The sequence below is a fragment of the Phyllostomus discolor genome, chromosome 12, assembly GCF_004126475.2.
Source record: "Phyllostomus discolor isolate MPI-MPIP mPhyDis1 chromosome 12, mPhyDis1.pri.v3, whole genome shotgun sequence".
Taxonomy (NCBI): Eukaryota; Metazoa; Chordata; class Mammalia; order Chiroptera; family Phyllostomidae; genus Phyllostomus; species Phyllostomus discolor.
This window is the reverse complement of record NC_040914.2, coordinates 58,864,916-58,880,961: the sequence shown is the minus strand read 5'-3', so window position 1 is coordinate 58,880,961 and position 16,046 is coordinate 58,864,916. Positions and strand designations below refer to the sequence as shown.

At 49.8% G+C, this 16,046-nt stretch overlaps 1 protein-coding gene across 1 annotated transcript; it reads right to left on the bottom strand.

Annotated features, from left to right (window-relative positions):
- Positions 1-922: 922 nt before the first annotated feature.
- LOC118497829 (FH1/FH2 domain-containing protein 1-like) lies at positions 923-9,193 on the bottom strand. Its single transcript, XM_036013563.1, has 2 exons — positions 8,573-9,193; positions 923-962 (listed from the first exon to the last, which is right to left on the bottom strand). Exons 1-2 carry the CDS (start codon positions 9,085-9,087, stop codon positions 923-925), a joined length of 555 nt encoding a protein of 184 aa, XP_035869456.1. The 5' UTR covers positions 9,088-9,193.
- Positions 9,194-16,046: the final 6,853 nt, after the last annotated feature.

Sequence of the window (16,046 nt, the reverse complement as noted above, 5' to 3'; positions counted from 1 at the left end):
CGCATGCTGTCAGGAAGTGAGTGGCAGCAGACAACCGCAGACAGAGGGGGTGCTGGGGGCAGGGGCGCGGTGTTAGGGCAAGAGCAGAAGCTTTAGGAAAGGGAGAGATTTGGGACGATGGCATTAAGAGGTGTGGGAGAATGACGACGGACAGGAGATGGAATTGGTGAGTCAGAGCCACTTACAGAAAAACTTAGGAGTGTGAACTTTACAGTTCGGGCAGCGAGGAACCCCGGGTTCCATAAGCAGTGAAGCACCCTACTGTCTGGGAAGAGAGGAGACTGGGTGACTCCGGCTTCTAGATTCAGAGCTGGAGTGGACCGTAAAGGAGATTAAAAGCTGCTACCAACCATCCTCACGACTCAGGCCTGGTCATCTCTACAGCTGCATTCCTCATCGTTGTCTCCCTGCAGTCCGAGCAAAAACGGTACCGGCTTCTTTCATTGCACTCTTTTTGGCATCCGGACTCGTGCAAATCCTGGAGCGTGTGGTTATCATACTCCCTGCCCTCTGTATCTGGCTCTTCACGCAGCCTTCCAAGTTCAGTGTAGATACTACTCTTTCTTTCTCCCAAAGGTCTTCTTTTATTCAACACGTTTGAGTTAGGACTCCTGCGCTGGGACGCCCCAGCTCCTCGGCTCCCCCTCCGTGAGGGAATGTGTCCCACTGTCCTTGCTTGCTGATTTATCTGCAGTCTCTCCCCGCCCCTTTCCTCATCATGTCCACATGTACATGGGCTGTGAGCTCATGGGGACAGGGGTTCTGTGAATAAATACATGTAGCACTCCAGTTGGCTTATCTTCCAAGAGTCATGGAGTTTGGTTTAAAAAGACTTAAGTTAATTTTCAAATTTCATGTGCGCATTTACTAAGGTACCAACGCGTTAGGACGCACAGTGAAAACATGTGTAAGGCAGATGCGTTCAGATATGTGGCCTGCCCTTTAAAAACCTCATCGGCTTTCTGATCCCAAAATGGTAACAGCTGTAGGACCGGGTGCAGCCCAGCCCGTGTCCACCCTGGCAGGCTCTCGCATTCCTGCCATTACGTTGGGATTTATGAGGGACCTTTACAAAGGAGGGAGATCAGGAAGAGATTTGACAGAGGTGCAAAAATAGCACTGGAACGGGGTGAATAGAAACCTTGCCCATGAGCTGCTGCTGAAACATAAGACGGAGGAAAGGACGGGGCCGCCAAGGGCACAGGTGCTGGAGGAATGCGGCTGGCACCCCCGTACCTGGGGCGGCCTGGAAAGTCGTTAGTGTGGAGCTGCCCCGGCTTGGTTTCAGCCGCTGTGGGCTTAAAGTCCAAGACAGATTAATTGGAGACTAGGGATACTTTGGGGGCAAAAGTGAATTTTTTTAGTTGAGAAGTCTGTCCAAAAAAAGGTGTCCAGGAGGGGAGGACATGGAAGTGCCCAAACCCGAAGGGGACGAGGCGGGGACTGAGGCTGGGGTGCGGAGCCAAGGCTCTGGAGCCAGGCTGCGGCTGGGTGGTGTCATCTGGGCTGATTTCACGGAAAACCCATTCTCTCTGGCCCCGTCTTTCCTTGGTAGTACGTGCTAGTTGAAACTAAACAGCTCCAATTGTTCTGGTTTCTTGGCCTGCCTTACATCACTACTACCACCACCACTAACACACACACACACACACACACACACACACCCCCCTTCTCTTCTACCCGCACTGCCTGCCTGGGTCACTGTGAGGTCAAGGCTGATCACCAATCAAGGCTGATCGTGACGAAGCAGGAAACTCTTCCAAGCCACATTCTCCTGTAATCACGAGCAGGTCCCCAGCAAGAGCAATCAGTGGTCACAGAGTGATCACCGGAAGGCTGCCAGGGGGTGTGAGGGTGGCCCAGAGCAGCCAGGAGCACAGAAGTCCCACCCACCTGGGTTCCCCTCGGCGCCTGACTGCCCTCGTCTGCTGTGCTTTCCACATGGAATATACCAGAAGCAGACAGAGTCACTGCATAGAACATGACCCCCAAACCGGCAAAACATAGATTCTTCATGGCCCGAGCCCTGAGAATATCCTGAAAATAAGCCTCCTGTCTAAAAGAAACCCTTAGTACCTAAAAAGCCTAGATATAATATAACTGGAAACTGTGACCTGCTCTACCCATCTTTACTTAGCATTCAATTCCATCACATTTTGTGGTGAACACTTGATTACATATAAAGATCTCCTAGGCCATAGCTCAGTATTAGACGAGGCATTCATATTTCTCCGTCCCTCAAATGTGCTGCTGAGTGCTCCTGGGGGCATTCTCCTACTCTTTTCCCTGAGGCCGCTGAAGAAGGGACCTAGGAAGGAGAAGGTGAATCCTCCCACGAGATTTTGGAGCTGTATAACTTTATGAAGATAAAGTCATTTTTGTTCCAAAATTAGCTTAGTGACTCGGATGCCTAGTGTAAGTGCACGCATCGGGCAGTTTTGCCCAGCAGAGACTTGTCCTGATACATACGCCTGGTATATACATTCTCTTGGCCTACGGGCACCAACTCCTTCTTCTAGTCTTAATGGCCTCTCTTTTATTTCCTCTCGTGGGTTTGGCGATGGAGCTCCTGATCCAGGATCAGTCAAGTGTCAGAGTTAGTGACACAGAAGTGGGAGGTGGGGCTGTAGAATGCAATTCCCAAGTGCTCCCCTGAGAAGCGGGAGACCGGAGATGGAGCGCAAAGCCAACATCGTATGGTGGAGCCAAGAGAAGTTCCGGGAGAGCGTCCAGTTTGGCAGCGGGTGCACCTGGAGGCGAGTCCAGGAGGGGGCGAAGAGGGCCGTCCTGGACATCAGCCCCTCGTCTCGTCAGATACATATGGAGCACGTGTCTGAAGCAGGTCCTGTGCTGGGCGGAGAGGTGGCGGTCCAGCTGGCATTCACAGACAGACAGGATGAAGTTGGGGTTTAGCTACGGTCATGCCTTGGTTTTGCCCCACACCGGCCATGTGCCATTAGGTAAATCACTTACTCTCTCTGGATCTGTTTTCTGGTTTGTAAAGCGGGAGAGAAATGTTGCGAGCAGGAACTACGAGAGCTGCGTGCGCAGTGCCGACAGATGCTGTGCTCGCAGTGTGGGGTGGCTCACCGGCATGTCTACTGGCCCCCAGGGAGCGATGTTCAGGGTGGCATTGCCTTAGGTCCGGGCCACACACTTACGGGTGGGCTGATGGTCTGGACTCACCCCTGCTTTGGTGGTGCGTTGGCATCCACTGCGGTCAGTGAAGACCTTCCTGTTCCCCACTCGCTGTAACAAGAGGAGAGTCCACTCCAGCTGACCAAGGTGTACTTGGGGTGCCAAGGCATCCACAAACCTCTTCTCTGCTTCCATCTCAAAACTGGGAACATTTACTGGAAAAGCATATAACTGAGTCATGTTCAGTAGCTGCTGTTAATTTAGTAGCAGTGACAGCTAAGTCTCTCTTCCTCCTGATGGCAAATGTGCCCCCACCCTCGGGAGTGCGAGGAGCGATGGCACCTACAGGGGCTGTGGGCTGGAACCGTATAAAGCCAACCTTCTGGGTCTGTAGACAGCAGATCAGGAAAATGAACCCTCCTTGAGGAATTTCTTAAGAAAACATGAAGATACCCATCTTGACTTGCCTGCTGGTTTCTCCAGGGCCCATTATTCCACTCCCCTTGATGAAAACATGAAGGCAGTTACATGCACTGAGATGCTTACGGGGTTACAGTTGTTTACTGACCTGAGGTTATTTACCTCAGTCATTTTCCGCTGCTTTTACATGGGGAAGAATGAGCGACAGACTAATAATATGCAGAAGAGGATGGGGCAGGACGCTGCGATGCCCTGTGGTTGGATGCTGGCACCGTTCTTCCTCCACAGCTTTCTGTCCCTTTGGCATTTTGTCACCTTAATGATCTGACAACAGGAAGCAGGAAAGCGACATCTGCTTCTGATCCGGGCAGACCTGTTCTGACCTGTCTGCCTTGCTGTTGAACTTCCGCTTGTATTATTTTGTGTTCCCCATGGGTCTTCACCTGTGTGTGGTCTTTATCACAGATGATTGTCTTGAAGCCCCAAGTTGTAGAAGTAATGATTCAACTCAAGGCCATGCCCTATGCCTTAAAAATCTATTCCTGTCAGTTACACTAGCTGCTATTGTTTTGACGACCTACTATGTGTTTAGAAGACATGACAACGTGCACTTTGAAGACGTCACAGAAACACTGCAGAAGCAGATGACACTATGGCTGCTTTCTCATGAAAACGAGGAGGCCTCGACATCGCTCAACACCGAATCTGTAGTGCACAGATCCAAGCCAGGCAAACCTGGAAAGCCTTTTAATCCAACGCAGGTGCATCTCATCTTCATGTTTTTCAGTTTCCATATGCAAATTGTACTCGGGGAGTACAGTGGGGTTTCTCCTCGGCTTCTGACTGCTCTGAGTCAACACCGTGATCGTGCTGATGGTATTAGAAGTCTGAGCGAGCTGGGGCCCCGGCTGGGTGAGTGATGGGGCCAACCTTCCATCTTGCCGTTAATAAACTGAGCTGTTCACGTTTCTCTGTGGCATTGCTTGACATTTAGGCTGAGGGGGTGTATGTAGTTCTAATAAACAGCTCAGGATGTGATGTGTGTGTGTGTTTGGCTGCCACACAATTAAAAGCTAAACCAAAGAAAAGGCTAAGGCTTTCATTAAAAGCCATCCACTCTTATTTATTTAGTGTTTTGGGGACCTGGAGAGAGTACAAATCAGAGCGGCCTCCGGGGGACAGCTTTTTACGCACTCGCTGTGACACCAGCCTGTATGGGACTGCAGACAGCCTGATTGTTAGGTGAAAAAAATGAACCAAACAATGTGGTCATTTAAAGAAATCAGACATATGATTATTTTTTCCCTCACTGCAAAGGTACCTGAGAGATCCACCAGCCCTTCTCTGATTAATATTGCTCGCGGTGGTTGCACACTCCTCAACTTGGCATTGCATTTATCAAAATTTGCTAGAGCAGACAGGCATTGCTATGCAAGAAGAATAAGTGTGATGGGCCCCTGCTCTTTGCAGGGACTCTCAGCGTCCCAGGAAGGCAAGACTGGGCAGCCAGAACAGGCTCATGGCCTAGACTCTGGTTCTTGCTTTCCCAAACCACAATGGTTCCATAAATAGCTCTTCAGATGAAGGCTTCCCCCTTAGTCTTCCTCAGGAGGTGACCTGCCTGGTGCATGGTCTCTAGGGACCCTAGTCTCCTCTCCTTTGCCTCCTGACTGCTGCCAAAGGCCAGAAAGGCTTCCGAACAGCCATCGCCACCATTTGTTCCCTAATGCTGATGGAAGGCTGCTGTTGATTCGTTTGGAGAGGGAAGTAAGGAGAAAAAGACACATTCCTAAGTTCTACCCCCAGATTTAGCATGTAAAAGTTTTTTAAATGGATAAATAAATAAAAAGAAAAATCCGCAAGTGAATTCTTCTAAATGTCACACTGACCTTGCCTCTTGACACTCAACCTTTGTCCAGGTAAGACCCTGAGCTCAGTGGTCATTCCCTGGAAGCGTAAAGGTAATAGAGGTCTTTATAGCACTCTTCCTACGAACCTGAAATACATCATTCCAGTGCTCACACAATTGCCATCGCTGAACTGGACGGCAGCCAACCCCTCTGACTTTAATTGAAAGTTGCGCTAAAAGCTCAAAGAATGAATTCAACTCCTGCATTTGCAGTAAAAACTTGGCAGATAACACTGACCTTCATATTACCCTGTGCCCCTTGCATAATGACCCAGAAAAGAAGTTTCACTCCAAAATCAAGTTTCTCTTTGAGTCAGTTGTAGAACTGGAAGGACTTCTCAAGTCATATGCAATGAACCCTGTTTCCTTCTTTATCTTGGATGCCAGGGAGCTCATAGCCCCACTGTATACTTAACCACAGAAGTATTTTAACCCTTGTGATTGTTATACCTATTTTTATCCTTGATTGCATTATTTTCCTTTGAAAACTCCTACTTCGGCAATATTATTTTAATAAACCCTTTGAAACATTCTTGAGGGGAAAACCACTAAAATCTGAGGATTGAGAGAGTGCAGTATGACGTATGGGAAGAGATGCACAAGTTTTGGAGGTACCCTGCTAGGGGCAGATGAGGGAAATTCGATGGTTCCATCCTTCCTCTCTCTGTTTGCTGCAGTATGTCCCGTGCCTAAAACTCCTTGTGCTCTTCAAAAAAACAGTCCCGCTGTTGGCCAAGTCCTGTGCCAACACACCTGGGCCACATCACAGACCTTCTTAGACTGTGACTATTATTTACCAGCACGAGCCACGTTTCTACCATTTGCAGGTTCACAGACATAAAACTTTAAAATTATAGAGGTCTATCGATTTCACTTATTACTTTTTACATTCAAATCCATTAATATGAAACATTTCCAAGCCATTTTAGATCAGAAGTAATTCGGCCCACTAGGACTGGAGTGTGAAGTCCGATTTCGGTTGGGTTAGAGATGCTGAGAGGGTGCCACAGGCGGCCGCTCCTACTTCGAGAGCCTGGCTAGGCTCAAAAGCACCAAGTTTGCCTTGCAGGAAACTCAAGTGCTTGCTTAGGCCGGGGTTGGGCATGACGGCCAAGCTTTCCTGACCCTTTCCCAAGTAACCTTGCAATACAAAAATAAGTAAGTGAACGAAATAAAACAAGAGGACAAAAATGAAAAGCAAACTCTGGAAGTGAAATCTATGATTTTCAAAAGGGAGCCCTTGGGCAGAATTTGTCACAGGCCTTTTCGTATGCCCCAATATTTGTATCTACTCATTCTGTTTGTAGGAATCAATTCCATTAACTTATCCAAGATATTCCAAAAAAAAAAGGAAAAAAAACTATGCACAAACATTTCATTGCTGGTGATAGTTTTAACATGAGTTTTAGAAAACTCTCCATAGCCAAGTGAAAGAGGAGCCATTGCAAAACCTAACCCATGCCCGCGGGCTGGTGCTCAAGGACAACAGTTTTATTTATTGGCATAGTGGTGTCATGAGTGAACAATTCTCATTCAGCTTGATTGCCATTAATCCTATATTAATATCGTTTGAGCGTGGAAGGAACTTTTAAAGAATTTTTATCCAGAAGCAAAAGTAGAGATGTGTCCACACCTCAGAAATTTAGATTCTCTACTTAATCATATTAAATCTGAGGAAATTATTTCATTGTTTCTCAGTGACTTCAGTTCGGCAGGATATGGAAAGGGGAATGCACATGCCGTATGCACTTATTATACGGAGGCTTCTTACCTTACATCCACGTGGGCATGAAGTCTTCGCAACGCACTTCAGAGTAGGGTTCTCAGTGGTCACTGGCCTGAGGGTGAAAGCAGGGTCACAGTAACTTTCTAAAAATGATACATTTTTTTGTGTGTGTGCACCCACCCCTGGTGTTCCAAGCCCTCCCTAAATCTTTTCTGGGATTCCTAAACCAGGGGTGCCTACCTATGAGGACTCGGCCCAGTGACCCATCCTGCTCGTACAGCGCCCCCCAGCGTCCTGGCTTCTGTGACCTGGGATGCTGGGGCCCCCTGAAACACCCCTCAGGAGGGGCGCTGAGGGTGCTGGTGGGTACCGGGGTGGCACTGCCCATGTCTGCTGCGGCCACATGTTCTGAATCTGCTCAAATGTCTCATGGAAACTCGGGGAGGCAGTGCTGTAGACTGAAGTAAACCTTACTTTTTTGGAAGAATAACCTATATGCAGCAAAGCGCATGAATCATAAATTTAGAGCCCAAAGAAGTTTCACAAAATGAAAACACCTGTGTAACCACCGCTTGGCTCAAGAAACAGAACATTCCAGCACCCTTTCGGACTTCTTCCCAGTCGCTCCCCTCACAAGGTACCAACTATTCTCATATTTAGCCCTGTCAACTAGTTTGGCTTATTTCTGAACGGCGAATACATGAAATCACGTAGCACGTTCGTAGCACATTAATCATTCTGCCGCCGATGGACATTTGGATATTTCCAATGTGGGCCCACTATGAATCAAGTTGATATAAACACTCTTTCACTCGTCCCAGTCTTTGGGTTTTCCTTGCAGTAAAAGCTTTCTCTAGCAGACGCGCCGCTTAGTGAAACGGCTTGCCGCCTTCTCCCAGCCCCGCCCCCGCCGCCCACCAGAAACCTGTAAGTCGCCCCCGGGACTGCAGCCAGCGGCGCCTTCTAGAGCAGTGAGGCTCACAGGGAGGGCGGACCTCCCCCTAGGCACGTCCTTGGAAAGAGTCTCGGGGGACGGCACGCTCCCCCTTGGGGTGAGACATACGCAATGGATCGAAAACCCCAGGGAGTCCTGCTGGCAGTCTCTGTGAACGAAAGGCACGGAGCACATGATACTTGTCTTTCTCCTTCACGGGCCAAATGGTGGGGTCACCCCACGACTTGGGACCTGGGGCGTATCAGGCCTTGGGATGAACTTAGATGCAGATCCCTTGCTGAGAGACCTCAGACAAATCCCCACTCCTTCTTTGCCTCAGTTTCCCCACGTGGGAAATGAGTGGCCGCCCCAGCCGTTAGGACCCTTGAGCTCTGATTCCCTCCCCTCTCCACTGGGGTTACCTTGCAGATGGGGGTGCGTTTACCTTGGAAGGCAGCACGTCCTTGGCACGGGACTCGAACAGGTGCTCCAGCCGGGCGGTGTCCATGGAGACAGGCTCCAGGGAGGCCCACAGGGTGGAGCAGGGCCCGAAGCGGCTCCCGGAGCCTCCGTGGCCCCCAGCCAGCTCTCATCCTGCCAGAAGAGTTTTACCGTCTTCTTCTTGGTGGGGAGGGCCAGGCTGTCGGGCACTGACCAGGGCAGAAGGGCAGCTGGGGGACGAGAGGTCAGGAAGAGGCCTTTGATAGATGAAGGCAGTGGGATGGTGGAGGCGGGGCTCTGGAGGCGGGGCCTGTGGGGCTGGAGGCGGGGTCTGTCAGGAGACAGGGCTACCCCTGGCCCATCCATCCCATCTCCCCAGCTACTGAGGCCGGCTCTTACCCAGGCTCTGTGGTGTGCACAGGGCAGCCCGCGCCTTCTAGAGATCTCGTGGCTCCTCTTGCCTTCCTCAGAAGAGGTCTTTCTCCGCTCCCACGGCTCGCCCAGGGCAGCTTCCTCCATGTCTCCACCCTCCAACCAGTGCTGAAAATGGCTTCTGGTGAGAAAAATGTTGAACACAAAGTAAGTTAGTCATTTATAACTGCTGACATGCGCTCCCCTCATCCTTGGTGAGATCGGCACAGCAATGGGATCTCGTTTCTGCATAAAACGGTTCCGATATCAATTGTGTGATTAAACATTTGCTGTGTACAGGTGCTGGGTTATCGGGCAAGTCCTTCCGGAGCACCCAGGCCACTTCACACATCTTTTTGTCACACGTGTATCGGCACTCCCAGCAGCTTCAGGAAGCCAGCGCCATTGTGTCCATTATCCAGGCAAGGAGCCTGAGGCTTGAAGAGGCTCAGTGACCTTCCCAAGGTCACTCAGCCAGGAAGTGCTGAAGCTGATAGTTCAACTTGGATTTATGTGACTTCAGAGACCCTAGTTTTATCTTCCTTGTTCCTTTGCTTTCTACCGAGGGATGCCTACAGAATGTTTTTTCAGTCATGAGGTGTAATGACGCCCCACCCCAGGATCGTGGCCTGTGAGAAGGGCGTGAATGCTGCCCGCACAAGTCTGTGGGGCTCATTTCCTGTGGTTCTGAACTCTCCTCCTTGCACCTCATCTCCTCCTTGCACCTCCTTGTACCCACCAGGGCCTGAGTGCTTCTTCAAGTGACGGTCGAAGGAGGCAGAGTCCGTATTAACGGGATCAGCGCACCTTCTCCACCAAGTCACAGCAAAACGGGTCTGGCCCCAGCTGACCCCGCAGCGTATAACGTCAGGCTGCTCACCATCAGGCAACGGCGATTTCCAACTCGCTCTCAAGTCGACTGTCCACACCCTCCCTCCCCGCTGGCCCCGTGTCTGAAGGAGCCTCGTTACCATCTCAGAAACAGCACGCCCAGGTTGCAACTCTTTCTCCCTCCCGCGGATACAGGAGGTAGGACGCGAGTCTTCCTTCTGTGGGATTGATGACTGCAATTTGTCTTTCTGGGGCTTCCACAGCTGCTCAGGCCAGCCCTCCCGGTGCTCCCGAGTCAGCAGATTACTTCTGGGCTGGCCACGCTTCAGCGCCTTCCCCTTAAATACTGTATTGATTTCCAGGCCCTTTCCCTTCCACGTGGCCGGGCACCCTCAGTTGGCTGGGGTAGGAAAATGGGGAGGAAGGGTGTAATGAGAGCCACTCAGCGGGTCTGCACACACAGCCTCAAGCTATCTGGTGCTACTGATTGATTCTGTTTATTTAACCGACGTAATAAGACACAGATGCCTCTGGTGCACTAGAGGCCTTGGTAGAGAGACCTATGGACGAATCCGTGGGTATAAGGAGTCGGCTGACAGGAAACAGGGGAGGAGGTTGCATTGAGAAGGATGAAGGTGTCCACTGAGCGGCATTCAGCTCCTGCTCACACAGTTCTGCTGCCTCCCTCGAACCCGAGCCCCCATCCTGTCTCCTGCAGAGCAGGTCAGCTCCGTGAATTCTTCCTCATACCCTCCCACCCCCAGTTAACTCTCCGTGCGACAGTTAGGCACCCTTTTTCCTAAATTACCATTAAATGCAGTACAATATAAAATCTACCATTAATTTAAAGTGTACACTCTTATGGCATTCTGAATATTTAGTTTTGTGCAACCATCACTTCTATCTTAAATGTGGGACTCAGTGTGGACCGTGGGTCCTCGTGAAGCACCAGAAATGTGAGTGTAGAAGCACACCACGTGGGCACTGGCCCTGCGTGGCCACTCGGGCAGGGAAAGGAAGCCGCGCAGGGGCAGGGGAGGGGACTAGGCTTTACCCACCAGGGTCTGAGTGCAGACTTTCACATCACATCTCCTGGTAGTGAACACTTATCGTGTTGTTTTCTAAACCTCTGGCTATGATTTTGAGCTAAGTGGGCTTATCCTTCATTACGGCTGTGCCAGCTGTTCCAGGAAAGTGACCTCTGTCACCCAGCAGCACTCTGGGCAATGACTGTATCAGGGTGGGTATGATATGAAGTACCATTATGAGAAGTCCCCAACACAAACAGGTGTTTGTTTATTTCTGCAGAACATACGTATGCATGTTTGTACATATTTATTAGCAAGTGTGCGGTGACTGCCTGCTGCCACTCAGATCGCCTGAAATAAAATCACTTTGAGAACATAACAGCTTAGGTCACCAACACCACACCTACAACTGTATCAGAACGTCCGGTCTGTGAGGTCACGGGGCCCATGCTCTGTTTCCTCACCAGTCCCTGGTGGTTCCCACGCAGGGCGGAGTCTGAGCATCACAGGCTTCCAGACGCACTATTCCAGGGAAGGCCGAGCAGCCTCTCATCTGTAGCATCACTTCCAGGGCACCTACTGTCCTCACCTGGGGCAGGGGCAGGGGCAGGGGGCAGTTAGGGCTCCTCTCCCTGCCTGCTCTCTGAGCCCCATGCACGGCTCAGCCACGCCCCCTCCACTGTGGGCTGAGACTGCACTTGCCCACGCGCCCTCTTTGCTGTGGAGCAGTTGTATGCTCCCTTGGGGAGTTTCCTGTGACCCGGTCCATGTCCCTGCCCTGCACCCCTCCGTGTGCCCAGCACCCCAGACAGAGCTTGGCATTGCAACACACACTCTAGACATATTTTCAGACTAATGAATGAACCCATCAATCAACACTTGCTCAATAATCAAACAAGGGAATTTGAGTGTAGTGGAAGAAACAAAGGCCACACACGGAGTGGAGAGAAGACAACGCAGCAGAGGTGGTTTAAGAAGGCGGTACGGAGTGTGGGACTGAGCAAGGAAACAGGGAGGGCCAGGATGACAAATTTTGGCCCCTGGAGTTGAACACATTGTCCCATCACTGGAAGGAACAGGGTTTCCCCTGGCAGGAGTAGAAGGCTGCTCTTAGACTCTGCCCCAAGCACACAGTCCATTGTAGTGGCGAGAGCAACGGCTCAGGATGAGCACAGCCTGACTCTGAACCCTGGTGGCCTCGCTAGCTAGCTGTGACGGTCTGAACGCGTTTCAGCATCCGAGCCCATCGTCTGTAAGGTGGAGGCAGTGACGGAACCCCTCTCACGGGGCCGTATGAGAACTGAGTGAGAGGAGGCCCCGCACCAGCCTTGATGGCGCTGCTGCTGCCATCATGGCGAGTCTATTCTGAGCCCTGTGAGAATTCCAACCCCCTGGATGCCTCCCACATTTTCAACTTTTACTTTAGTAGCAAGAGCATCTCGCTCCCCTTTTTTTTCACTGGCTGCCACAAGAGATTTGCTGATAGTCATCCATTTGTATTTATGCCTAAGGCTCACTGCTTTAATTTGGTCTTTACCTCATTTTCAAGTTCGTGTAATTATGTTCTCAGCTCCGGGTTCCACCCCCCAACCCCCTTGTGAACAGCGCACGGGGTGAGGAAATGAGCCGCGTGCTCCTCTTCCTGGAGCGCCAGTCAAACAGCAAGGGAGTATCTGCAGCCCAGCTCCCAACAGCAGCTCTGCTCCCCTGTCTTCCCCCAGCCGTGTGTCTGTCTGGGGAGGGTTTGCTTTCACTCCGAATCTGAAAGAGCCCAGTTGCAATGCTTACCAGATGGTGCCTGGGTGTTCCGTCCCGGTTTGTGTGCAGTAGGAGTGAAGCCAGAGCAGGGATCAAGACGCCGTAGAGACAGACCAGCCCCACAGCCTGCTGGTCACGCAATGACTTAGTAGCCAAACCAGGGTCTCTGGGTTCACGACCCCTGTTGCTGTGAGAAGCCTGGGGATTTCTAGTCTAGTTCACGTGGAAGACCCTGGAAGAGCAAAAAGAGGTCGAAAGAGGTCTATTCAAATTACAGCTCTGCCACTTGACTGTTGTATTTTCTGACCCTTGGTATTTGTGTCTATAAAGAGAAAGCAAGAGTTCCTACTTGGTAAGATTGTGGCGATAATTAAATGACTTACAAGATGTAAATAAAATTATAATCATCATGTACTTATCCTAGTGCTAATAGTTAATAAATACTACTATTACGGTTAATATTACTACTATTGTTAGCACCCATAGAGGCTCCCAAGTCTATAATGCGTTATGAATTGCATGGCACCTGGATTTGAATCCCAGATCTTCTCAGTGAATGAGGGGTCTCAGACTGGTTGTATGGCCTTTCTTTTAGATTCTTCTGCTCCCAGATGAAAACATGACCTCTTGCTTTGTTCTTGGAATTACAACAAGGCTCAAAAAAAATGATAGTCATTGAGAGCAAGTTGTTGAAAGCTCTGTACCTCCTGCCTCTCACTCATTCTTTAAGACCGAGTGCTATTTAGTAAACCTTGATATCCACCCTGCAGCTGTAACTGCCCAGACTTAGCCTGCTCTGACACTGACATTGGACAAGGTCGTTTTACTGTGGCAGCAAAAGAGGAAAAGCTGAGTCTGTTGTGCATGACCAGCCCACAGACTACTATCTGCAGGTGTATTTCCATTATGAAGCAAAGGAGAGGGAGGAAAATATTCACATCACTCCCCTACACACACATGCACACACACACAAGGGCTGTTCCCCAAGGAGAGTTGACAAAGGTGACTAATTATCAATGTTGGTGTCACTGCTTCTGCTGGCAGAGGGCTGGCCCGGCCCTCTGCATCTCTTGCGGGGTGCACTCTGGCTGGACTCCGTCCCGGCTCACGGCTCTCCGTTATTGGTAACGCCGAGAACTGACTGGAGCAGGTGGCCCGCCATCTGATTACCCCATTTTTAAGGAAGTGTCTCCCACAATCACATCAGGCGCCATTTTCTCCCACAGGGCCCCTTCCGTTTGGTTTTTAATGAAATAACTGGGCAGAGAAATTACTTCTGCGAACACTCCTCTCTCTTTCTCCGGCATGGGGAAATGAATGGTTTGGGGTCTGAAGGCATAATTTACTGACTTCATTTAAATTGTACCGGAGGTGATGCTATTCACACAGCCGGCTTTGTGCAGTGCCCACTCGCCCGCTCCTCGCCACATCACAGAAGGGGAACCGAGTCCCAGGTTCCTTGTTAGGGACAGTATGTCTCTTCTAACCTTGTGGGCTTCAGCATGTGTGAATGGAGTGAAAGCAGGAGTGGTCAGTTAGATTGTATTGGAAAAAATCGATGAACCTGGACTCGGAACATTGGAGTTCAAATATTGAATACAACTATAGGGCTGAGGATTAATCACTTAGACCCTCTGAGTTCATTCATTCTCCTTCACTCGCTGAAGCAATATTTATTAGACCAGACACCCTTCCAGGTACTGGGGAGACGGTAGTGAAGAGGAATAGCATGGCCCGTGCTCTCTGGATCCTCCGTTAAAGTGGGGCAAGACCAACAACACACATGTCAACATATATGTAATCACAGCTGAAACACATGCTTCTGAAGAGATAACCCAGATGGTGAGAATGACACAGAGCATGACTTTAGATGAAGTGGCCACAGCTGTGCTCTCAGAAGAGGAGGCATTTGGGCTGTGAGCTAAAGGATGCTCAGAAGCGGACCAAGGGAGAAGCTGCTCAAACCAGCATCCTGGCAGGGGGAGCAGCAGATGCAAAGGCCCGGGAGTGATGAAGCCACCGAGACAGAAAGAGGCCAGGATGCTGAGCTCTGGGGAGAAGAAATGGGATGTGTTCTGGACAGGTATGCAGAAGCCAGAGTATCTAGGTGTTCATGGGTAGACCATGCTAAAGAGACAGAAGTTTCTAGGTCAGTGATTCTCAAGCTGGGCTGCACACTGGAACCATCTGGAGGTGTTTTAAAATCACCACATCCTTCTCTCAGGGATTCTGATTTAACTGGTCTGGGGTAGGGGCTGGGTACCAGGATTTTAAATTCCCCAGGTGTTCTAATGTACAACCACAGTTGAGAACCCCTGCTGTGTAGACTGATGGAAGTTAACTGAAGGGTTTGCAGCAAGAGTGTGATCATGAGCATGATTACATTAGGTACTTATTTTTTCCCTCTAGTAAAACAGAGACGACAAGACCAACTCTGCACCTGTATTATGAGGGCTGAATGAAATGACACGTGAAAAGTAATTGTTACATAGTAGATGCTCATCCAAAGGTGATTCTTACATTGTTTACAGTTTTCAAAACACCTGGTATTTCATCTGTCTGCAGGTTATTATTTTTTTAATTGGGAGCAACATGTATCTCTAACAGATCAATAGTTGGCTTGGACACTCAAGTTATTTTCCTGCTTGAAGTCAAGTTGATTGGTCTGAATGTATCTTCCCATATCTCTCAGGGCCATAGGAGGCATCCACATTGAATATTTGTCCATCGGTTTGTCATGAAGCCTGTGAATGCTCCGACTGAAGGTGGGAAAGCTGTCTTTTTGGTCTCTGGCGGGTTGAGGGGTGTCACAGGGACTCCATGAGAATACGGTGGGCGACATGGCCTACACAAAGAAGGTGGGCTGTCCTACAAAGCCAACCAGCCTGGATTTACATTCAGGACATCATATTCCTTTTTACCCTTAGAGTCCTCAAATGTACAGTGCTGATAAGAAGGGCGTATTCAACACTTCCAACAAGAACACTGAGATAACCAACCCCAGAGGCTTTGCGCACTTGAAATCAGTGGTTCTCAGACTTAGGCATACCTATGAATTGCACGGAGGGCTTGTTAAACCAGATTCCTGGGCGCCACCCAGAGTTTCTGGCTAGATACTCGGAGTGGAGCGCGAGAAGTTGTATTTTTAACAGGCTCTCGGGTGATGCTGCTGGTCCTCTGTCCACACTTTGAGAATCACAGCTTTAAAAATGTGGATAATTATAAAGAACATTTGTTAACTCAAAGGAGGCCACTGGTCATGAGAAAGCTGATGGCTTTTTAATTTTCTATCTCTTCCTCTGTTCCCAGGCATTTGATTATTATGGACTTTTTCTCAAATGAAGTTGTCCCGGCAAGCTCCAACCCCAGTGACCACGATTTCCAAGCAACCTAGACTTTATCTAGTAACTGGGAAGAAGACCCGATGAGAGGACAACACCAGCCATCCTG

Excerpts from the sequence above, each read along its gene's own strand:
- LOC118497829 (XM_036013563.1), bottom strand. The coding sequence starts at position 9,087 with ATGGAGGAAGCTGCCCTGGGCGAGCCGTGGGAGCGGAGAAAGACCTCT. Across the intron at positions 963-8,572 it reads AGGACGTGCTGCCTTCCAAG|AAAGCCGATGAGGTTTTTAA; the intron begins GTAAACGCACCC and ends TTTTGGGATCAG.